Source organism: Oncorhynchus keta, chromosome 26 (genome assembly GCF_023373465.1).
Source record: "Oncorhynchus keta strain PuntledgeMale-10-30-2019 chromosome 26, Oket_V2, whole genome shotgun sequence".
NCBI lineage: Eukaryota > Metazoa > Chordata > Actinopteri > Salmoniformes > Salmonidae > Oncorhynchus > Oncorhynchus keta.
In genome coordinates, this window is record NC_068446.1 from 7,257,998 (window position 1) to 7,282,287 (window position 24,290).

A 24,290-nucleotide genomic window follows, 5' to 3' on the forward strand; every position below is an offset into this window, starting at 1 on the left:
GCAAACACACACTATTAGGTAACCCTGTATGGCTTATGCAACTATTTTATATAATATTGTATATTACTGCAGAGAGAGAGAGAGAGAGAGAGAGAGAGAGAGAGAGAGAGAGAGAGAGAGAGAGAGAGAGAGAGAGAGAGAGAGAGAGAGAGAGAAAATCTAATGTTGTCTGTAAAAAATAAAGGGATAATCATCAAACCCTTACAGTGGAGGGAAAGGGAACAGGAAGCACAATCATTCCTGCCTTTGGATTTGGACACTGTAATATTATCACAACTTTCAGACATAATATATGCAAGACCGCCACAGCGTCTTATGCAACAGTTCCCTTTCTGTGTGTGCTCTGGCTCCCCTGCTCTAGAAAGGTCTATGTTTAGCGCGGGACTATGGAACAGCCTATTCGTGTCTACAGTTAAATTGCACTTTCCACTCTACTTATTACAGTTACAGACAAAATATGAAAGCGCTAAGGGCAATGGATAATCAGCACAGAAATAGCACCGTCAGAATGATGTGTCATGTGGCAAGCAGACTGCGGTCACATCAGTGTGCAGTGAAAACGCTTCCCCCCTTCCATCTCTATGCATGGAGCGGTTTCCAAATCCTCAAGGCAATCATGTATCTTTCAAACTTCAACAACCCAACTTAAAAGTCTGACTTTTTTTTGTTATTTTTTTTTTGAGGGGATTGGGCATTGGTTAGCTTGGTTTTGCACTGTAGCCAGGCAGATTAGGATCTCTCTCACGGCTGCTTATGCCTGCCGTATGGCTTTGAGCCGCACAAATGCACAATCTACTGGGTTTTAACACAACGCACATACACTGTACACACACACACACTCGCACAGAGCAGTGGAATCACTGTTGACGACATACGCTGGGGACTTTGACAGGCAGAGCTGCTGTACCTAACTGGAGTGTCTTTCTGTAACACTGATCTGTTGCAGCACATGCACACTGAGACAGGGGCCATGAAACCATGCGAAGAAATCAGGGCTGAAAATCTGCTAACACACACACACACACACACACACATACAGATAGAAAAAATGTCTAAATGTGATTTGGTCCCATAGGCACCCAGTTAATCTCTGTCAGTCTGGACCTCCCTTTTTGGCATTTTAGCTTTTGTGTACAAAACCGGGGGAAAAAACAGATAAATTCATTTAAATGATTACGTTAAAAGGTTAGAAGAGTTCCAGTCTTGCGTAGATGTTGTATTTCAGACACAGCTGCTGTGCATCCACTGATATGTCAAGACGAGATTAAAACTCGTTTACTGAACTCTATAGTCCTAAAGCAGGCCTACGTTTTAAATTGTTTATTAAAACATACCTTTATTTAAGACCTTTTGGAATAACTCTCTTATTAGATGCTGCATCATCACATTACAGCGCTTCACTAGGCGCTGCTGCGTTTCTATGTCTACAGAAGACAAAACCAACACCTGAGTCCCAGAGGTCATCTGTGGTTACACACACACACACACACACACACACACACACACACACACACACACACACACACACACACACACACACACACACACACACACACACACACACACACACACACACACACACACACACACACACACACCACCTGTGTAGCAGATGCTTGAGAGAATCATCACAGGATGGCAAATACACATCCCTGACATCCCTGACTGACACTCCTAACAAATGATCTCAGAAGAATTAGTTGTGGAAGGGAGGAGGCGAAGAGGGGTAGTTCTCACAGAAACACACACAAACACACACACACACACTTATTCATACTGCTGCTGGTGATTATTATAAATACAGTATGCAAATGCCGGTGTGATGCCTCTCCCGTCTATTATTCATGAGATTCAGAGGGACCCCGTCCTGATGCATAGATAAAACACAGCAGATGATTCTAGTTTCCCAGGGCTCCTGTGGATTACCATGCAGGGAAGAGGCAGTTCCTGTGTCATTGTTACCCTTTCATCTGTCCAGCCTGGCCTGTGTGGCACCACCCCACCACAGATAGAGACAGTGTCAATTAAAACACTTTGACATACTTGACAGAGAGGAGCTGTGTGTCCGTCATTAGCCATCTGGGGTGGGGAACTGGGGGACTCCCCCCTCACACACACACACACACACACACACACACACACACACACACACACACACACACACACACACACACACACACACACACACACACACACACACACACACACACACACACACACACACACACACACGGCAATCAGCCTCACCCCCCATGTTGTACCATATGTATAACATAGTGTGTGTTTTGTGTCTGGCCATGAGTTGTGGTCATGCTCAGAAAACAATTACTAGATATGTTAGTGTCACTTTTCTCTCCTCTTGTGGCCTGCATCCCTTTGTCCCTCATAGTACTGTTTGACCCAATCAGCAATTCACTTCCTGCATCCCTGCGATGTTCATTGGCCGGGAGGGTATACCAGGTTGCAAAAAATGTAAATATAAAACTTCAATCTCCGGCAACAGAGTTGAAGTAAAGTAATATCCTATTGGTTCCCAACACTGGAGTCTGCGTACTGCCTAGTTCTTAGCCTCTGGAAAGTAGATGGGAGCATACCAATGTGTTTTTGTGAAAGGGGGCCAGTAAAATGATGCCACTAGATACTTGAACATTACTGATATGATATATAAACCAGTGAACAGCAAAATATGTTCATATATATATATATACAATCGTCCGTATGTTATAACAATATTGTCTGTGAATATAGCGCAGAGAAAGCGCAAACCCATTTTAGATGCGTCATTATTAGAAACGGCTGTCACCCGTGTGTCCGCTTGTGGTGGTATCGCCGAGATGATGTGAACGGTTCCCTAGGCGCTGTCAGTGTTCTTAAAATGAAGACTACTGCTCAGTCCCCGAAGAACGGACTGGATGGTAGAGCTGGTATCTACTTTCAGCTCTGTAGGACTGTGAGATCATTTTATAGGCCTTTGGAAGAGTGAAGTTGTATGTCTGAGCAGTGAAGCCTGGTGCTTTTAGAGAAGAACTCATCGTATTTATTGTCTGAAGCAGGCATTCAGATCAACAGAGACTGTTTTATTTGAGCTGTCCTATATACAGTACATAGCAGTATCAAATCAGTCAAGTGTTGTATACGTTTTGTCGTTGTTCACCTGTGATCCTTTTTAAAAAATATCCATTTGGAGAAGGACAAGTGTCATTCGCAAAAGTGAAGTAAAGACAATGTACAATACAGTTTGGACTACGGAAAAAGAAGACAATGATTGGAGGGACGTGATGATGCCATATTCCACAGAATTAATATTTTACATTGAAATGGACCAACCACCTCCAGGTAGGCCACTAAAACTATTGGATAGTCATTGTGTGGTAGAGTAATGTATCATATTCGTAGATGCGGGGACATTTGTCATATGGATTGAATGGTGAAAACTTTGAGAAGAACGCGTTGCCAGAAAAACCTGCATGTCTAGATAGCGAGCCTATTAATTAGGGGAGCTTCGTTGTTGTTTCATTTTGCAGTAGTTATTACAGATGCGCAAGTAGTGCACAAGCATCCAGAAATGTGCGTTATAGTTCTCTATTCCGTTCGCTGTAACATCGCTACATTGTCAACGTCCAGTCGCGTTGCTACTGTTGCAAGTGCAACGGTGATGACGATCCTTTAGCATCTTTAAAATAAAATAAACATGTATCAGATGCGTTGTTTAGTTTGTAACAATGTTGTCAAAAAAAAGAAATGACGAGTCTATCGGAGTGACATCACATGAACAGCAGATTGATACAGGCTACCGTGTATCCTGCAATAATCCCTTCCGTTTTAATAAACATTTCACGCGCATATGGACATTATTCATTGAACCAATGCACTTTATTTGTCGCTATCATACAAATGGACGACCTCAGTATAGTTATTTAGTCGGCTGCATATTCATTCGTTTTTCTTTAGTCATTCATTCATTCATTTAGCACGAAGGCCATCACTTTTGTCAGTTTGCTTTGTTCTTTTATAGCAGTCTATTCAATATGTATTCATGCCGTTCATACCTAAACTCTACTTTACCGTGTTTTACCATCAATATAATATTCTGGTTCTCCAAAATAGTTAAAGGTGTTCAGTCCTGTGAAGCATAGGTTGTGGGGGAGGGGAAAGAGATCTGAAAAGATTGCGTTACAAGTCAATGAAGTAAAAAAACCTCTGTTTCATCTATATCAAAGTTGCTCCAGGCACAGATGTCATGCATAATATCTGCGCATGATTCTGACCGACTGTCATATAGGATGTTTAACTCTATTTGAGTCATTTCTTGGCATTTTGTGCAAGTGTCATTCGACTCCCATCCCCCTTCCCCCTCTTCTTGAATTAATACCGCAGATGTAGGACGCTCAGCGGATGGAGCAGGGGATGCTTTTGAATTGCACTGAATATATTTTTGCCGGTAGCTCTTTCTCCCCCCTGTCCCATGCCCTTGATAGGACGATTTTAGAATATTGGCACCTTCTGAAGTGGACTGTTACAATATCCAGTTCTGTGTGTACAGCAACCCTCTCCATTGTCGTCCGGTGCAAGTGGGATGATATCGCTTGAGAAAAAGGGGCTTTATGTCGGTGGTGGGGGGCATTCTCCTATAGCCTATGTGTAGTCCATTTCCATTTATATGTGCCGTCAATGCAATGGCTTTGCGATTCACAAGGGTTTCACGCATTCACTGTGAGGTCATACATAGGCTGGGAACCGATAGAGAGACCTTTTTAAGATGGCATTTAGATATATATATATAGCCTCGAGCTGACTATAGTCCAGCTTCACTTCTGCAATGCAACTCAACTATAGGCCTACTCTAAAAGACATAGCCTATAGTATAGGCTCCAACGCTACTGTCAAATGAACTAACAAGTGAGTCAGTACCCAATGGGAAATAGCTGGTTTTAAAGACATCCGTTTTTTAAAAATGTATTTTTACAAACCAAAATATGATGTATTTTACTGACCAACATAAGACCAGTCGGTCATAATTGTGACCACTATATTATGTGCTTTATTATTTACTGATCATAGTTAAGACCTCATCATAACCTGGTAATGACCACCTGAACACAGCTTATTACCTACTGTAAAAAGTATTGCAGAGAAAAAAGTTGTATGTTGAAAACATTGTTCATTACATTTATATTTGTTTCCATAGCCACCAGTTAAGCTTACATCTGCAGCATATTCTTACATTTGAACATTTTTAGCACATCTGCATACAGTCCTTGTTTCATAATCCAAGACATTATATGCATAGAAAGACTAGGACAGAGTATATAAAGGCCCGATCCAAAAAAAAACTGTATTAATGATTAATTAGTGGTGTAATGGGGTAGGACTGAGCACAGGAGCACAGGAGTCGATCTGGCGCGTAGTGGCCCTCTTGAAGAGTGGTGTGACGGGTCAGCTCTGCGGTGAAGAGAATCAGCGCATTACAACTGTATCAATCTGAGATTTTAAAAGAACTACATTCCCGAAGAAACGGTGTGGTCCTAGTTGAAAAAGTTTGAGGCAGTTATAGCTTAGATGTCTTTTTTTTTTTTAAAGAGCAACTTGCTCATATACATACTTTGCGGCCTCATCCACTCCGACGTCAATGGCATATTTTAGAACTCCAACCTCCTGACTTTTCTGGCTTTTCATTGCACTTACTGTAAGCTTAAAAAGAGAAGAAAATAAATGAATGATTGGCATAATGTGGGCACGCAGGACACGACATAACAGTAGCGCACAGTAAAATATCTTTAACAGTCAGAATCTACAAAAAATGTCTCATTGTCTATGCCAAATGTCTCAACTGCTCACATTTACTTACCAATTACAATGGAGCACACGAGTGGTGTCAAAGGAATGTTTTCTCCTTTGTCCCTTCATATTGAAGTGGGACATGAACTAAATCTCAAACATTTTAAGAAAGAGGATATCAAAAATTTGACTATTTGGACATAATTGTTTTACTCATCTCTTAAACTTTAAAGTTTTGCTTAATATTCAAACAAATTTTCAAACACACCACTCCATAATCCTGAGGACGTTGTCCCAGACAGAAGTTCCCAAAATTGAGGACAGCTTGGCAGTCTTAAAAAAAAGAAAGGTACATGCAAAAATCGAGGTATGTATAGAGAGACAATAAAATATGATGCTTTTCTAAAGTTATGTTGGTATGTCATATCATTCCTGCAACAAACATTGTTAGAAATTGGTGTAATTGGCAAATCTCTTTCCTTTCTTCTTTAGCTGGGATGTGGCAGAATAGGTCACTGGTAACGAAGTAGGTGGCCAAGGACTGCTGTAGAGGCCCTGCATCAGGTCATTGACATGTTTCAGGAACTGTAAAGACAGAGACAAATCAATATTAACCATTATGATCAGTAACCTAGCTACCACAGAAGGCCTAAGGTCTTCAGTAAGTTAGACTTAGCCTAGCAAGTACATTGACTATGTTGCCCCCCAGCAATCTGGCAGTTAGGCAGACAGACGGGGAGGCAGAGAGACAGCGAAACATAGGCTATTTACAGACTGCATAACTCCTGTACTCCTTCCCTTTGTTCCCTCTTCCATCCTTCCATCCAATCTAGAAGATTACTACAAAAAAAGAGAATCAAGAATTGAAAAGACAGTTGCGGTGTAACGTTAGAATGAGTGTTGAGGGGTATATTGAGGCAAAATATATCGTATTGTCAAATACAAAATACACAAAAGTACATGGATCAGTGATGAATCAAGAAACATGTTGACATGACAATGTTTTCTAAAGTTGTTATCATCTCTCACTCTCTCTTACACAAACACACATTTACTGTCATTAACTAAACAGATATCAAAATGTCAACTTTAGCTAGCTAGCTACAACAGGTAAAAATGAAAACTTACCATGTCTATGGAGGATTAGCCAGAGCGCTAACGTTAGCCAGCTAGCAAAACTTTAGTTGATGTTTTTCTCCCCAACAAACCGCTGCATTCCTTACAAAAGTTAAACATGAATGCAAGAGAACAGGGACTACCTGGTCAAATCTTTTGGAAGTTGCTTGTGTACATTTCGAGAAACTGTCGTTGTTTTCCAGCTGTGTTGTTGTGTAGCCTACCGGGCATGTGAAGGCTCAAGCAAGCAGGCTGCTTGCGCACAGAGATTTATTTCTGCGTGCGAGGCACAGATTCCAATCCAAGTTTTAGATGGAACTGATATGCCTACCTCCTTATTAGCTACTGAAATGAAAAATAAATTAGTGCACCATTATGCAGTCAAATGACCAAATTGCCCTCTAGTGGCCTCATGGGTGGAATTGTATTAATATTTTTCATAATTTCATAATTCTTATTTTATTTATATTTTTTTATGCTAAAAATCTGGTGTTTCTGTGTCAAACGGTTTGGTTAAATTTCAGTCTTCTGGGATGTATATAAACTGTAATATTGGTATGCAAATTAAGAGTTGAGGACATTTAAACTCAAAATCTGACATGGTACAGGTGTCTTCTTTTTTAAAGCCCATAACCATGTGTGTGAGGTGTATACTTTTGTTTCAAAGTAGATTTGTTTTAAGACTACCAAGAAACACTCTGTGTGGCCCTGAGTTAGCCCATTGGAGTAAATTGCTTAAAACAATTAGGGGAAAATATAATTGTAATATTTTCAGGGTTAAATTCAGGTGCAATAATTTGATTAATTATTGATGGAAATAAATGGCATAAAAATAGGGTTTTGTAAATCCTGGTGGATTGCAGTAGAATATTGAACTGAAAGATATACAGTGGCAAGAAAAAGTATGTGTACCCTTTGGAAATACCTGGATTTCTGCATAAATTGTTCATAAAATTTGATCTGATCTTCATCTAGTTCACAGAATTAGAAAAACACAGTCTGCTTAAACTAATAACACACAAACAATTATGCAATGTCAGATCTTTATCGAACACACCGTGTAAACATTCAAAGTGCAGGGTGGGAAAAGTATGTGAACTCGAGGTCGACCGAGTATGATTTTTCAACGCCGATACCGATGCCGATTATTGGAGTACCAAAAAAGGCGATACCGATTAATCGGCTGATTTAAAATAAAATGTATTTGTAATAATGACAATTTCAACCATACTGAATTAACACTTATTTTAACTTAATATAATACATCAATAAAATCAATTTAGCCTCAAGTAGATAATGAAACATGTTCAATTTGGTTTAGATTATGCAAAAACAAAGTGTTGGAGAAGAACGTAAAAGTGCAATATGTGCTATGTAAGAAAGCTAATGTTTCAGTTCCTTGCTCAGAACATGAGAACATGTTCCCAGGTAAGAAGTTTTAGGTTGTAGTTATTATAGGACTATTTCCCTCTATACCATTTGTATTTCATTAACCTTTGACTATTGGATGTTCTTATAGGCACTTTAGTATTGCCAGTGTAACAGTATAGCTTACGTCCCTCTCCTCACTCCTCCCTGGGATCGAACCAGCAACACAACGACAACAGCCACCACATCGAAGCAGCGTTACCCATGCAGTGCAAGGGGAACAACCACCCCAAGGCTCAGAGTGAGTGAAGTTTGAAACGCTATTAGCACGCGCTAACTAGCCAGCCATTTCACTTCGGTTACACCAGCCTCATCTCGGGAGTTGATAGGTTTGAAGTCATAAACAGCACAATGCTTGACGCACAATGAAGAGCTGCTGGGAAAATGCACGAAAGTTCTGTTTGAATGAATGTTTACGTGCCTGCTTCTGCCTACCACTGCTCAGTCAGATACTTAGATACTTGTATGCTCAGTCAGATTATATGCAACACAGGACACACTAGATAATATCTAGTAATATCATCAACCATGTGTAGTTAACTAGTGATTATGATTGATTGTTTTTTTATGAGATAAGTTTAATGCTAGCTAGCAACTTACCTTGCTTTACTGCATTCGCGTAACAGGCAACGAGAGAGAGGCATGTCGTTATTGCGCTGGACTAGTTAACTGTAAGGTTGCAAGATTGGATCCCCCGAGCTGACAAGGTGAAAACCTGTCTTTCTGTGCCAGTTAACAGTTAACCCACCGTTCCTAGGCCGTCATTGAAAATAAGAATATGTTCTTAACTGACTTGCCTGGTTAAATAAAGATGAAATAAAGGTGTAAAAAAAAAATCGGATCCCAAAAATACAGATTTTCGATTGTTATGAAAACTTGAAATCGGCCCCAATTAATCGGCCATTCCGATTAATCGGTCGACCTCTAATGTGAACCCTTGTATTTAATAACTGGTTGGCCATTTTTTTGGCAGCAATAACCTCAACCAAACATGTTCTGTAGTTGGATTAGACCTGCACAACGGTCAGGAGGAATTTTGGACCATTCCTCTTTACAAAACTGTTTCAGTTCAGCAATGTTCTTGGGATATCTGGTGTGAACTGCCCTTCTTGTAGTCTTGCCACAGCATTGCAATTGCGTTGAGGTCAGGACACTGACTGGGCCACTCCAGAAGGCATATTGTCTTCTTTTGAAGCCATTCTGTTGTTAATTTACTTCTGTGTTTTGGGTTGTTGTCCTGTTGCATCACCCGACTTCTGTTGAGCTTCAATCGGTGGACAGATACCCTAACATTCTCCTGCAAAATGTCTTGATATACTTGGGAATTAATTTTCTGTTGATGATAGCAAGCTGTACAGGCCCTGAGGCAGCAAAGCAGCAGGAAAACATAATGCTTCCTCCACCATACTTTACAGTTGGGATGAGGTTTTGATGTTGGTGTTCTTTGCCTTTTTTCTCCACACATAGTGTTGTGTGTTCCTACCAAACAACTCAACTGTAGTTTCATCTATCCACATGATATGTTGCCAGTAGCGCTGTGGAACATCCAGGTGCACTTTTGCAAACTTCAGACGTGCAGCAATGTTTTTTTTTGGACAGCAGTCGCTTCTTCCGTGGTGCCCTCCCATGAACACCATTCTTGTTTAGTGTTTTACATATTGCAGCCTCGTCAACAGAGAGGTTAGCAAGTTCCGGAGATTTCTGTAATCAAATCAAATCAAATCAAATTTATTTATATAGCCCTTCGTACATCAGCTGATATCTCAAAGTGCTGTACAGAAACCCAGCCTAAAACCCCAAACAGCAAACAATGCAGGTGTAAAAGCACGGTGGCTAGGAAAAACTCCCTAGAAAGGCCAAAACCTAGGAAGAAACCTAGAGAGGAACCGGGCTATGTGGGGTGGCCAGTCCTCTTCTGGCTGTGCCGGGTAGAGATTATAACAGAACATGACCAAGATGTTCAAATGTTCATAAATGACCAGCATGGTCGAATAATAATAAGGCAGAACAGTTGAAACTGGAGCAGCAGCACAGTCAGGTGGACTGGGGACAGCAAGGAGCCTTCATGTCAGGTAGTCCTGGGGCACGGTCCTAGGGCTCAGGTCAGTTGAAACTGGAGCAGGAGCATGGCCAGGTGGACTGGGGACAGCAAGGAGTCCTCATGTCAGGTAGTCCTGGGACATGGTCCTAGGGCTCAGGTCCTCCGAGAGAGAGAAAGAAAGAGAGAAGGAGAGAATTAGAGAACGCACACTTAGATTCACACAGGACACCGAATAGGACAGGAGAAGTACTCCAGATATAACAAACTGACCCTAGCCCCCCGACACATAAACTACTGCAGCATAAATACTGGAGGCTGAGACAAGTCTTTGTAAGTCTTTAGCTGACACTCTAGGATTCTTCTTAACCTCTTTGAGCAGTCTGCGCTGTGCTCTTGCAGTCATCTTTGCAGGGCGACCACTCCTAGGGAGAGTAGCAACAGTGCTGAACTTTCTCGATTTAAAGACAATTTGTCTTACCGTGGACTGATGGACATCAAGGCTTTTAGAGATACTTTTGTAACCCTTTCCAGCTTTAAGCAAGTCAACAATTCTTAATCTTAGGTCTTCTGAGATCTCTTTTGTTCGAGGCATGGTTCACATCAGGCAATGCTTCTTGAGAATCGCAAACTCACATTTTGTGAGTGTTTTTTATAGGGCAAGGCAGCTCTAACCAACATCTCCAATCTCGCCTCATAGATTGGACTCCAGTTTAGCTGACTACTGACTCAAGTGAGCTTTTGGAGAAGTCATTAGCCTGGGGGGTTAACATACTTTTTCTAACCTACACTGTGAATGAGTAAATGATGTATTCAATCTAGACAAGACAAATACAATAATTTGTGTGTTATTAGTTGAAGCACACTATGTTTGTCTATTGTTGTGACTTAGATGAAGATCAGATCAAATTTGATGACCAATTTATGCAGAAATCCAGGTAATTCCAAAGGGTTCACATACTTTTCTTTTCGAATTTACAAGAACATCTACTGAAGTGGAACTTTGTCCTTGTGTTTCTTGGCCAGTTACATCGTTTTGTTCACATGCTAGGTTGTTTTTAAATGATGTTCGTTTAAGTTTGCTTCAACTGTCTGCTGTTAGGAAGACATCTCAGTCAAGATATTTTTCATTACAGCCAAGTGAGTGCCTAAATTACCACGGTAACGGCCCGTCCCTTAAAGGGCTAGCTAACATTTTTTGTCTCACCTAATGTTTGCACTTGATCGAGCTACCAAAAACTTTTGTTCATGAACTTTTAGTCATTGTTCTCCTAGATTTATTTGTGTGCTTCTGCACATCTACTTAGGAGCACATCATGTACTCCTTGTAAAAAATGTCAGCATAGAGCCCCGAACTATAATAATAAATAAGCCAAGTCACTCCGCATTTTGTAGCAGGATAGGCACTTTGTTGATTGTTGATGTTCATTTGCGAAACTATTTATCCGTTTTTGTTATTGTATCTAAATTGTTTATTTTAACAAACATTGGTGAAAAGACGCAGGTCACTAATTCAATTCAATGAATCAATATACTCCAATACTTCTTACTACGAATACATTTATTGATTTTGAAACATTAGAAAGCATACTTGTCATTTTTTTGTTGTTGTAATTTTTGGTTAATTATAAAGAAAAAAAATGGGTCTGGTAAAAAAAATGTGAGTGGCTGGTAGATTAAAAAAAAAAAAAAAAAATCTACCACAGTGGTTGGTCGACCAAAAAGTACATTTCCCACCCTGGACATTGTGAAAAAGACGTTTTAATCAAGTTGTGATCTGGTTATATGACGTTCCAACCAAGAAAAAAAATGTCTTGATCATGTTGTATGCACACTGGGTTGGCTCTCTATCTATGAAAAGATAACAGTAATACTACCGTGCTTGTATAATGGTGATAGTAACACTGTGCATCTTATGCATGTAAACCCAGATGTATATGAGCCAGTTGGCAAACAGCCAAAATGTCACACTAATCATGTTGCCAGATCTGATTCAAAACAACAATGTCTAAATGTGTCCTGGTGTTGGAAACACAATCACCATCTCCTGCTGTGATTAACCTGGCAATGGTTGATGGTTGTGTTTTATGTGTGCTGGTGAGTGATAACAACCAACATCAGTTGTATTATATGATCACCAATGTTAGCAAGCTTCTTCCATTGAGCCAGGGATTGTCAGTGGAGACATTGAATGAAACAACCAGTAGCTTTGATATAAACAATAGGTTTCAGAGGGAAATATGCACGGTGTTGTGTGCTTGGCTTCTATGTAACATCTCCTGGGCTATCGAGAAAGGACCCTAGCTGCGTTACCCCAGGCAGGCGGTAGGTGTAAAGAGTGGCGGATAGCGGCGGTGTGTCTCGGGGAGGTGGAAGAATATAGCCCCGCTCTTCTTCTCTCTACTCCTCCTCTTCTCTCCCCAGGGGGTATGAGCTCACCAGTGTGTGATCCGACCGCATACTAATCTCGTCTTCCACTCAGTGCCAGCTCACAGTTCGGCCCCTACAGAACACATACGCAATGTTTTTGGTTGCCTGTCTGGGCTTTTCTCTCTTCCTGTGTACTCCTGTTTTTAGATGTTATTTCGGCATGGGATTCACTTTGTGGGATCCTGTGGGGGGTCTAATCCCTGGGCCCAGCAGAGAAAGAGAAATAGAGAGAAGGCAAGAGAGAAACCGGGGGTGGAGAAAGAGAAGGGATGAGCGTTGTGCAGATGTTCATTGATATATTTCTTACAGTGGAATTGAAATGTGAGAGGCTCTGTGACAGTTAGAATGTAACGCCGGGGGCCAGCTCCGTGTGTGTGTGTGTGTGTGTGTGTCTTTGTGTCCGTTGCCGTGGGTGATTAGCACAGGTGGAGTGCTGCCCCAGGGGAGGGCTGACCTCGGTTCCCAACGGCAACACGACTACTCCCCTCCCATTGTGTGTGTGTGTGTGTGTGTGTGTAAGGTGCAGTGATGGGGTGTGAGTTTGCAGGGTAGCACTAGAATTGGGTAGCTTCTTCATTGAATGGAAAATCACCAGTACATTTCTGTCCCCTGCTGCTGGAATGATGCTATATGGGGCAATGACATAAGTCACTTACAGTAGTGAGTCACGGCAGAGAGACAAGGCTGGGTTGGTTCTGTTGATTCTTCCTCTACACATTGAAACACACTTTAGAACCATTATCTGACTCTTTATTCTCCGTCGCTCTCTCTCTCTTTGGCCATGTCTCAACTTGACAGTTCATGCAGCTTTAGTATTCTGATCCTAGATTTATGATCATGGAACTCCGAACGTGTCGCGCATCTACACTTCAATGTAGATATTGTGTCCAACAGTGTGCCTGGATTCCCCTTTCCCGCACTACATTCAATTGCCAGTGTGTGCATTCTACAAACGGTGGAATAGGCGAAATATAATAATAACGACACAACAACTGATGGCGGTAGCTAACTAGCCAGCTAACTTCTGTAGCTAGCCAGCAAGCTAGCAAGCAAGGTTAAATGGATTGCAAACGGGTTAGCATAACTCTAGCGCCCCCCCCCCCAAAAAAAAATGTTGTTTTCCTTCGAAATACTAGCTAGCTGGCTAACATTTATGAGTCCAGCAAACACGTTCCTCACACGCTAGGAAGGTGTTTCCTCCAATGTCACAATGAAAAGGTGCCTCTCGGACCTAAAACACGCATTTTCTGGAGACTTGTGGGAGGAGTACTGATGGCGTCTGCCACTGTATGCGCTTTCGGCAGCCTGGTTGCTTTCAGAAATCTGCACCCAATGCATCCTTGACCACATCGGCGAAGTGGTCAGCCAGATCTGAACACAATCCGACCACAAAGTGACTTTTGTGCATCTCGACCCGTCTTCGTATTCTGACAGCAGAAGCTGCATGTAAGTCTCAAGTGTAGACACAACCTCTCATTCTGTCTGCCGTGGAGAGATGCAGCAGGGCTAAGGATTCATAATGTGTCTTCAGCATACATGGCAAATTGCCCTCTCTTCCCAATCCCCCCCCCTCTTTTTCTCTCTCTCTTTCTGCCTTCTATTCTATTCTGAGATTCATGTTGGACACATGTTAGGCTGGGAAGAGCCCCAGAACACATACATCTGTTAAGTATAAACATTTTTCTTCCATCTCTCTCTCAATCCCAAATCTCTTTCTTTCACTCTATTCTCCTTCTGTCTCTCGGACTCTGTTTCTCTCTCCCTTTCTCTCCTCACATGTATAAATAGCACTAGAGTTCGAAGTGTTCAGCTTGGTCAGGCCTGACTTGTGGAAACTGGGCTGAGAGCAGAATGTGCCTGTCTTTTCCCATTCAGACACAGCTTTGGCCACATGGTGTGTGTGTGTGTGTGTGTGTGTGTGTGTGTGTGTGTGTGTGTGTGTGTGTGTGTGTGTGTGTGTGTGTGTGTGTGCGTGTGGGAGGGGGGCGTATACATAAACATAAAAATGACATTGGGATCCTCACTCCCAAACCGATCACAAAACATTATTTTCAGCGTTTTGGCCTAACTGGATGATGGGCTATAAAGGTATGTGGAAAGTTGTGTAATTTAAATGAAACAAGAGAGGGAGAGGTGAACTTTAGGTGAATTTGCGAGGCATGCAAGACAGATTACCAAGATGCGCGCCATGTTTTTTTCTGCCCTGCGCTCTCCTCTCTCTCCCTCGCACTGCCTCGCCTGGGGGCGTATTCATTGCACCGATTATGATGCAAAACGTTTGTTAAACGGAAGCAAATGGAATGAAACGGGGAGGGACCTACCTGAATTTGTCCAATCGAAACGTTTCGTTTCGCAACTGTTTGGACTAATGATGACACCCCTGCTCTTGCTCTTCGCTAACTATGTTAGTGTGTTCGGTCTTCGGTCTGTTGCGTGTAGAATATCCTAGCCTATTCATTGATGGTAGGTCCTGCTTTTCAAAAGTACAGAGACATTGCAAGCCAAGAAATTGCGAGATACTGCATTCCATTGCGATATACAGGCCTAGAAAACAGAAAACTGTCTGCCTGGTGGCCGACCTGCCTGTACTGTGCCCCTTCCCCCTCTCTCCCCGTCCACCGCTAGCTCGCTATGAAAGATGTGTTTGTGTTCTTGGAAGTACAGCAACTAATCAGTCTTCTACTTCTACGAAAATACTGAATCTTAGTACTCGATTCCAAGCAGAATCTAATCTTAGCCCTCGATTCGGTGACGGTAGTCAACGTGCGAGGAGTCGAGGATTCAATTACTTTGGAGTCAACTCTCCACCACTACGTCACCGTCGTTAACTGTTGGGAAAATGGCAAAGGAAGGCGAGCGACAGCAGCGGAGTCCTGTATGGAAATACTTTGCGAGGTGTAGTTGAGGTACAGTCATGGTGGTACAGGTGCAACGCTCAACCGTCTGAACGGGAACATCTTATGCATCTTTCTTATAGTTTTAATGGAAAAAAGAGCTGTTTAAACTTTTTTTTAAATTGCCCATCTGTCACATCCCTCGTTTGTGTGTGTGTGTGTGTGTGTGTGTGTGTGTGTGTGTGTGTGTGTGTGTGTGTGTGTGTGTGTGTGTGTGTGTGTGTGTGTGTGTGTGTGTGTGTCTGGTTTAGTGAGGCCTTACACGCTGTGTGTGCTCTTTCTCCTCCTGAACCCCTCTCATTCTCCCTGACCCTCTCCCTTTTTCTCTTTTTCTCTTCCTCAACATGTCCCTGACATAATTTATATACTCTGAGGGTGTAACTCTCTCTCTCTCTGTCTATGTCTCTCTTGCTCTCTCTTTCTCCCTCTGCTGCTCCCCCACTCTCTCAGGGTCCACCCCTACCCCCCTGCTGTGCTCTTATTGGCCAAATCAGGTCTCCATTCAGAGATTAGCTAGCTGTCTGATTTTAGGATCAGGGCTTGTTTCGCAGCGCCAGTCTGACAGAGGAGGAAAGAGAGATAGAACAGAGAGAGAGAGGAGAGGGACTGACGGACAGACATACAGAGAAAGGGAAAGGAACAGACAGCTAACAGGACTAATGCAGCTCACACCTACCCCACTAGAGGAAGACAGTAAGAACCAGCACCAGCTTTCTTTCCTTTTTTTCTTCTTTCTTTCTTTCTTTCTTTCTTTCTTTCTTTCTTTCTTTCTTTCTTTCTTTCTTTCTCTCTTTCTTTCTCTCTTTCTCTCTTTCTTTCTTTCTCTCAGTCCTCCTCCCCTTTCTTTCTTTTCTTGTCAGTTGGCCCGCATCCCTTTTGTGTGTTTGTGCTTCCGTCTATGGGTGTGTGTGTATATGTGTGTGTACGTGTGTGTGTGCGTGTGTGTGTGAGAAGCAAAGTGCCGACTGCGACTGGACAGGACTGGAATGAGGGCTTATGTGTGTGTGACAGGATTGAGGGGCCCGGGGGTAGGCTGGCTGGCTGGCTGGCTGGCAGGCTGGCCGTGTGGACTGCATCTGCAGGACTACATGTGTTGAACAGCTTAAAAGACAGACTGATGTATACACTGTGTGTGTGTTCATTCCTGAAGGTCTTTGTCCCCCTGTGTGTGCGTGTGTGTGTGTAAAAGACCCTCTGCTCCGCTTACACACTCTGGGGCTTACACCCTCCCCAAAAAATAAATAATGAAGTTTGGATTGGATTGTACTTTGTTCTGCTACTTTTATTCCATGTTCTATTCAGTAACTTTGCACTTTTGCACAATGGTGCGAATGTCTGTTTATTTTACTTGTCAATTATGATTTGACTTATTTATGGTTTTACTTACAGTTCTCAGACAGTCATCAACATCTCACTGAGGTGTGTGTGTGGTGCGTGCGTGAAGGGTTGCTGTGGGGCGGCAGTGTAATACCACTCTGCTGGCGCCCAACACACTCTGGTTAACATGCTCCTGCTTCTGGACCCAACAGCTGCCACACACAGACACACACACAGACACACACACACACACACACACACACACACACACACACACACACACACACACACACACACACACACACACACACACACACACACACACACACACACACACACACACACACACACACACACACACACACACACACACACACACACACACACACACACACACAGAAACACACACACACACACACAGAGAGAGTTGTGCCTGAGGCTTGACCCTGTGTCCTATGCAAGCTGCATAATGTGCTCTTTGGAACTGGCTCTGACCGAGCTGTTGTATGTGTCATGGATTGGGGCTCCACTGAGGGTGAAGGGTGCAGGACAGATTTTTCAGCCAGTCATATGTAAAAGGAATCTGTTAATGATAAAGTGGGGATGATTACACACACACACACACACACACACACACACACACACACACACACACACACACACACACACACACACACACACAGGTCCTGGAAGGGGAGTGGGGTGGAGGTTGCGAGCTAGTCAGGGCTTTCATTTTCACTTGGCCCCAATTCTGCTCTCTTCCTCCTGTGGCTTCCTGGCTTCCTGGCTCTTTCCCCTGTGTGCTGTGCCAGAGAGAGAGAGAGTGAAAGCAGTGTGTGTGCACCTGCAAGGAGAGGGAGGACAGGAGAGGAAAGAAAGGAGGAGGAGGGGAGGAGAGTTAGGCAGGCAGGTCCGCCCCTGGCTCTCTCTCACTGGTGGAGATGACTCACCCCACAGGGAAGAGGAGAGGGAGCTCGGTCTCCTGGGCTGCCTGGCTGGCTCACCGTGTGCGCGTGTGTGTGGCGCAGGGCTGGGTAGGTTACTTTCCAAATGTAATCCGTTACGGTTACCATTTACCAGTCCACAATTGTAATCATTAACATTTATTTTGGATTACCCAAACTCAGTAATGTAATCAGATTACTTTCAGTTACTTTTAGATTAGTGCAGGTTAGTGTTTTTCGTCATGAATCTTGTTCTGGAGTCAGCTGTGCAGAGTGGTAACTAGCTTAGCACAGCCACAAAGTCATAAAATCTGATTTGAAACTTAATCCTAACCTTAACCACACTGCTAACCCTGATACATACCATAACTTTACATGAAGACCAAAAAGCTCATTTTAGTCTTCTTAAATGAAACTTGTTGACTGTATATAGGAAGGGAGGAAGTCCCTCAACTTTTACACCATAGGCTGGGATCCGCACTATGCAGCTGTTGCAAGAGCGCATTTTATAAGCTTACTGGCTGTCCACTGAGTGCACATTCATTACATTTTGTAACAGAATGGCCGTTTCTTAAACTGAAGCCAACTGAAGGAAACGAGGAGGGACCTACCTGAATTTGCCCAATCTAGTAACTGGAAAGTAGCAGGTTCAAATCCCCAAGCTGACTAGCTGAAAATTCTGTCTATGTGCCCTTGAACAAGGCTTCTTTCTGTAAGTTGCTCTGGATAAGAGCCTCTGCAAAGTAGGGGGGGTGTTAGCTGTAAAAACAAAGTTCATTTTTTGTCCTCCAAACATAATAATATATTTTTTTTTTAAAGAGCCTTTGCTAAATGACTAAAATGAAAATGTAAAATGTCCTTACCTCTGAGCGTTTATTCAAGTTGAATAACTTTTGGTTGCCGACAACAGTGGCACCATTGGAAGACATAGCTTGGACTGTAGCCTATAAAAGCCTATTCCTGCTCTTTTCCCGCGATTCATCAAACGCATTTGGTGTGTCATCACAGTGGTCTTTGATTTGTGGTCAGACTCCCTCAGGCGGAACAAACAAAAAATCAAGCCTTTTTTTATGCTGATTTGAATGTCAAATCATTTTTGCGCAAACATCCTTTCTAAATTTTTAAGTAATCATCTCCATTTTTTTTTTAAGTATCTGTAATCTGATTACAATATTTATTTTTTACTGCTAACGTAATTACATGCAATCCATTACTCCCCAACCCTGCTTGTGTGTGTGTGTGTGTGTGTGTGTGTGTGTGTGTGTGTGTGTGTGTGTGTGTGTGTGTGTGTGTGTGTGTGTGTGTGTGTGTGTGTGTGTGTGTGTGTGTGTGTGTGTGCGTGCGTGCCCCCGTGGACCAACTGCCAACCCAACTGAAGGAACTGGTTTTCATTAGTGTCCCAGACACAGTTTTATATTCCCCTAGCTCTGTACTGCCGGAGCGAAGTAAATATTGTACTCAGTCTGCTCCAACTGTAACCTCTTTTACTAAGAACTGTTTCCTATGCTGTATATCTGTCACATGTTGCAATTCCCTTTATTGACACCCGTCATGCATAGTTCATTCAGTAGTAATACCCTCAGTACATGTGACTCTCTGTAACTGCTACTGTAGAGCATGGGGACAGACAGTGAGTGATGTGACTTTCATGGGGACATTGAGAAATGGTTATGTCAATAAATGTGTCCTGGATGACTCTGGGGGATTGGGTGTCTGTCTCTGGCTGGCCTGGTTGCCTGGTTGGACGACCCCCTAGTAGTGTAGTTATGAGATTCCTCTGACTGCCTGTCATGATGTCACCTTGTGTCTTCTCTCCCTGGTGTGTGTGGGTTCCCAGAGCAGCCCTGAATGTTCTAGAGAGGGACAGAACATTCTAGAGGCCTGCCAAAGAGCCAGTGGAGACCTCTGAATGAAAGATGAAACACACGCGTGTGCTCACACACACACACACACACACACACACACACACACACACACACACACACACACACACACACACACACACACACACACACACACACACACACACACACACACACACACACACACACACACACACACGCACACTGCTCTTTGTTGTGTGTGCTCTCTGAAAGGGCACTCTCTAAAGTCAGTGACTATCTTGACTAAAGAGTGTGTACACATATACTCACGTGTGTGTGCGTGTCTATGTCTATGTGTGTGGTTGTGGGTGCTGAGTAGGGTGTCTGGGTCAGAGGCAGGTTAGTTATGCTTGGCTTGGGTTTTGCAGATGAACACTGTAGCCGCTGTTGGGCTAGAGGAGGCAAAGGGAGGGGGGTTAGGGTTATTTTCCCCTAAAGCTTGCAAAGTTATTACACTTTTTTCTCTGCTGCACCTGGCATGTGGCATGTCTCGCCCCTACCTTCTACTCCCTATCTCACCCCTCCCTGACCCTCAAGGTCCCTCTACTAGCAGCCTAGATCTGTCTGTCTGTCTGTCTGTCTGTCTGTCTGTCTGTCTGTCTGTCTGTCTGTCTGTCTGTCTGTGTGTACGTACACCTCTCTCTACTGTAAGCTGGGGTGAGTGGGATCTAGCCAGCCCGGCTCTGCTTCCTGCTACTTATCCTCCAATTAGTATTCTCACAGAATCTCTAGATTCCAAATGCCGTGGAGGGAGGTCTATTCTTGGTCAATTATTAACACAATGCTGAATGGGAGGGAGGAGAAGCATGGCCAGTATGGCTGATTGCGACATAATCTAAGCCTGAGGGATGGGGGGGGTGAAGGAATGAACTCAGAAGCCAGAAGTAGAGGTGAAGAAAGCAGGAATGACAGGAAGGGAAGACTGTTTCCTACAAGCTTCAGGTCCACTGTCATGTCAGTACGCCTCGTACATGTCGAAGCCCACTTTTATTTTTGTTTCGCCTTTAACCCTCTGCCTTTCTCTATTCCCTTCTTTGTTTTTCCGTCTCTCTGCAGCTCTTCCTCCCAAGCCGGCCAAGCCCATGACTCCAGTGAGCAGCAGCAATGGTGTGAAGGAGGGGGCTGGGGGGTCGCTACAGGAAGCAGAATGGTACTGGGGAGACATATCAAGGTAGCACTCCGCACACCAGGCACATGCACAAATAGGGCTCAACCAGTGCCCGAGCAGCGTCCCTTTTGCCCTCCTATGAAAGTGCCCTGACAGCTCAGGGGATCAGCGTTTTTTCACAAGCACATTGAGTAGCCAGCCAAAAAAAAAAAAGTAGCTAGCCAGGCTCCCCTGGGCTGGGAGGGGGGTCTGGTTAATACATTTTTGCCGAACAAGCTCTATTTTGGTGGCCTCTGGTATATTCTAATGCTACATTGTATTTTGAAACAGCAACTGTCAGGAAATAGCCCGTATCAATTGTTTCACACTTTTGCAGTCGGTGTTAGTTTCATCAGCTGTTGTACAATATGATATAAAACAAAGGCAAAACAAAACTGGACTGCCCTGGGCATTTAAATAATCCTGTAAGAGTCTGCTGACTTCCACAGGCTTCAAACTTCCTTTTAAGAGGCACAGAAGGCAGCAGTTGACTACTCCATTGTCAACACTTTGATTAAATCAGTATCAATTTGAAAATACCATTTAAGTATCATTTGTTTTTTAAAACCATTCAAAGGGTTTTCTTTTATCATATTTTAGACCAGAGTGAGGCTCTCTATCCACTAGCCTACCAGTTGTTCCTTGCAGTGAGGAGGATTCACCATCTTCATCACGTTTTCATCATTTATCTGCAGTTAATCGCCATAAAAAGCCTACCAGTATGCAAATTAGGGAGCCAAATGAACAGGTCTCTCGCTTAGCGTTTCATCTTGCAATTCGGTAGTCTACTGACGAGTCACTCACTTTAACGTCACTTTCTGGCTAGTCCTGATAGACTTCATATCAAAAATGCCAACGGTTGGGCCATTTGGCCAAAAATCTACTTGCCCGAACTGAATTTCTACTGGCCCGGAAATGGTGTAGTTTTTTAAATGATTTGGGGTCATTAGGACCTATAGGTTGGCATGCTTTTTGTCTATATTTGGCTATATTTGGTTACTATGATATGTATTAAAAAGATATGTAATATAATTTAGCAATGCAAGTCATTACTCTATTCTTTAGAATTGCATTGTATTAATTGCATTCATTTTTGTTTCTAAAGTATGTCATTTTGAAAAGATTTGAAAATCGGACACTGCCCCTTTAAGACAAAAAAGAGACATCGCCATGGCTAGCCAAGACGAATGCTAAGTGTCACGCCCTGGTCTTAGTATTTTGTGTTTATCTTTATTATTTTGGTCAGGCCAGGGTGTGACATGGGTTATTTATGTGGTGTGTTTTGTCTTGGGTTTTTTGTAGGTTGTGGGATTGTGGTGTAGTAGAGTTGTCTAGGTAAGTCTATGGTTGCCTAGAGTGCTTCTCAATCAGAGGCAGGTGTTTATCGTTGTCTCTGATTGGGAACCATATTTAGGCAGCCATATTCGTTTCTGTCTCTGTCTTTGTTTGCACCAGATAGGGCTGTTTCGGTTTGTCACGTTTTGTATTTGTTCATCTTTTATTAACGATTTATCGAACTAACCACGCTGCAGTTTGGTCCTCCTCTCCTTCATCGGAAGAAAACCTTAACACTAAGTGTCTTTTCGTAGCTTTCTTTATGCAGACTATCAACAGGAGCAGGTATATTACTAGTATGTTCCCTTGAACGTTTGATTTTGTAAATCACTTTCCATAAAATAATTAAGCTCAGCGAGTAGATTGATGGGCGCTTCTTTTTGCTCTGGACAGCTCGCGTTTGCTGTGTGAAGGCACAAACTCATGTACTGCTCCTGTGCTCGAGAAGTTGTGACTCGCGGGAGTGTGGTGGTGCTTGAATGATTGGCCAATCATATTGCTCAAATACAAATAGCTTGACATTTATGCGTGTGGTCTTCAATAGTTTTCAATGGTAGACAGTGACAGAGCAGGTACATGAACTGGAATGCACTGAAAAGTAACTGATGAAATCCTCTGGCCCCATGTGTTTTTACTGTCCCTGTGCCAGCGGGCCATCGTTAATGTCAGACCTTGCATGCAAAATAAAATAAATGAATGTGCCAGAAAACAATAGGCTAAGTGGATTTCTACACATCGTTACCACATTATATGAGACGTGCAAATTAACTCACATATGGGAGGTGCAAATTCATGTTCTCTCCCTCAGTGTGAAGAAATTTGACTGCAACCACAGCGCACACAACACACACACACCCAGGTACAAAGAGGTGGGCAGACAGCAGTGTTTACCTGTTATCTCTCACTTTGTGAATGACAGGCGCCTGTCCTCCTATCAATAGATAGCTAGAAGATGGATATTCTTCATTCTATTGGGAAAGGGCTCTGCAGACGTTTTTGGACTAGCGAATTGGAAAGTAGTGTAGTTAATTTAAGTGGACAAAGTAGCCGGCTGAAAATGAGTCTGTAATCGGCTGTATAGTCAATAGCTGACACTAGTGGAAAACACTGGGGGATTTTATATTATGATTTACTTTTCCATGTTTTAAATGTAACGAAGTTACAGACCCCCTAAATCCCCAGCTGTGCCCTGGACACCATATGTGAATTGATTACCCCCCATCTATCTTCAGAGTTCGTACTGTTAAGTGACCTAACTGGGATATGCTTAACACCCCGGTCGTCCTACAATCTAAAATAGATGCCCTCAATCTCACACGAATTATCAAGGAACATATGAGGTACAACCCTAAATTCGTGACCATAGGCACCCTCTTAGATATCATCCTGACCAATTTGTCCTCTAAATACATCTCTGCTGTCTTCAACCAGGATCTCAGAGATCATTGCCTGCGTCCGTAATGGGTCCGCGGTCAAACGACCACCTCTCATCACTGTCAAAATCTCCCTAAAACACTTCTTCAGCGAGCATGCCTTTCTAATGGACCTGGCCCGGGTATCCCGGAAGGATATTGACCTCATCCCGTCAGTAGAGGATGCCTGGTTGCTCTTTAAAAGTGACCATCTTAACTAAGCATGCCTGTTCAAAAAAATGTAGAATTAAGAACAGATGTAGCCCTTGGTTCACCCCAGACTTGACTGCCATTGACCAGCACAAAAACATCCTGTGGCATTCAGAATTTCCCCCGCGATATACAAACTTTTCAGGGAAGTCAGGAACCAATATACACAGTCAATTAGGAAAGCTAAGGCTAGCTTTATCAAACAGAAATGTGCATCCTGTAGCACTAATTCCAAACAGTTTTGGACACTGTAAAGTCCATAGAGAATAAGAGCACCTCCTCCCACCTGCCCACTGCACTGAGGATAGGAAACACTGTCACCACCGATAAATCTACGATAATCAATCATTTCAATAAG

At 42.9% G+C, this 24,290-nt stretch overlaps 1 protein-coding gene across 4 annotated transcripts in view; it reads left to right on the forward strand.

Moving 5' to 3' along the window:
• LOC118358628 (phosphatidylinositol 3-kinase regulatory subunit gamma) overlaps positions 1-24,290 on the forward strand; it is a 280,295-nt gene that overhangs the window by 237,011 nt on the left and 18,994 nt on the right. For 2 of the 4 annotated variants that reach the window (XM_052480125.1, XM_052480126.1), the window contains exon 9: positions 20,885-20,999. In XM_052480125.1, the coding sequence (XP_052336085.1) occupies positions 20,885-20,999 (115 nt within the window). Of the gene's footprint in view, positions 1-2,882; positions 3,337-16,245; positions 16,378-20,884; positions 21,000-24,290 lie in introns of those variants that run through there. The other 2 variants (XM_052480127.1, XM_052480128.1) reach the window with 2 other exon arrangements.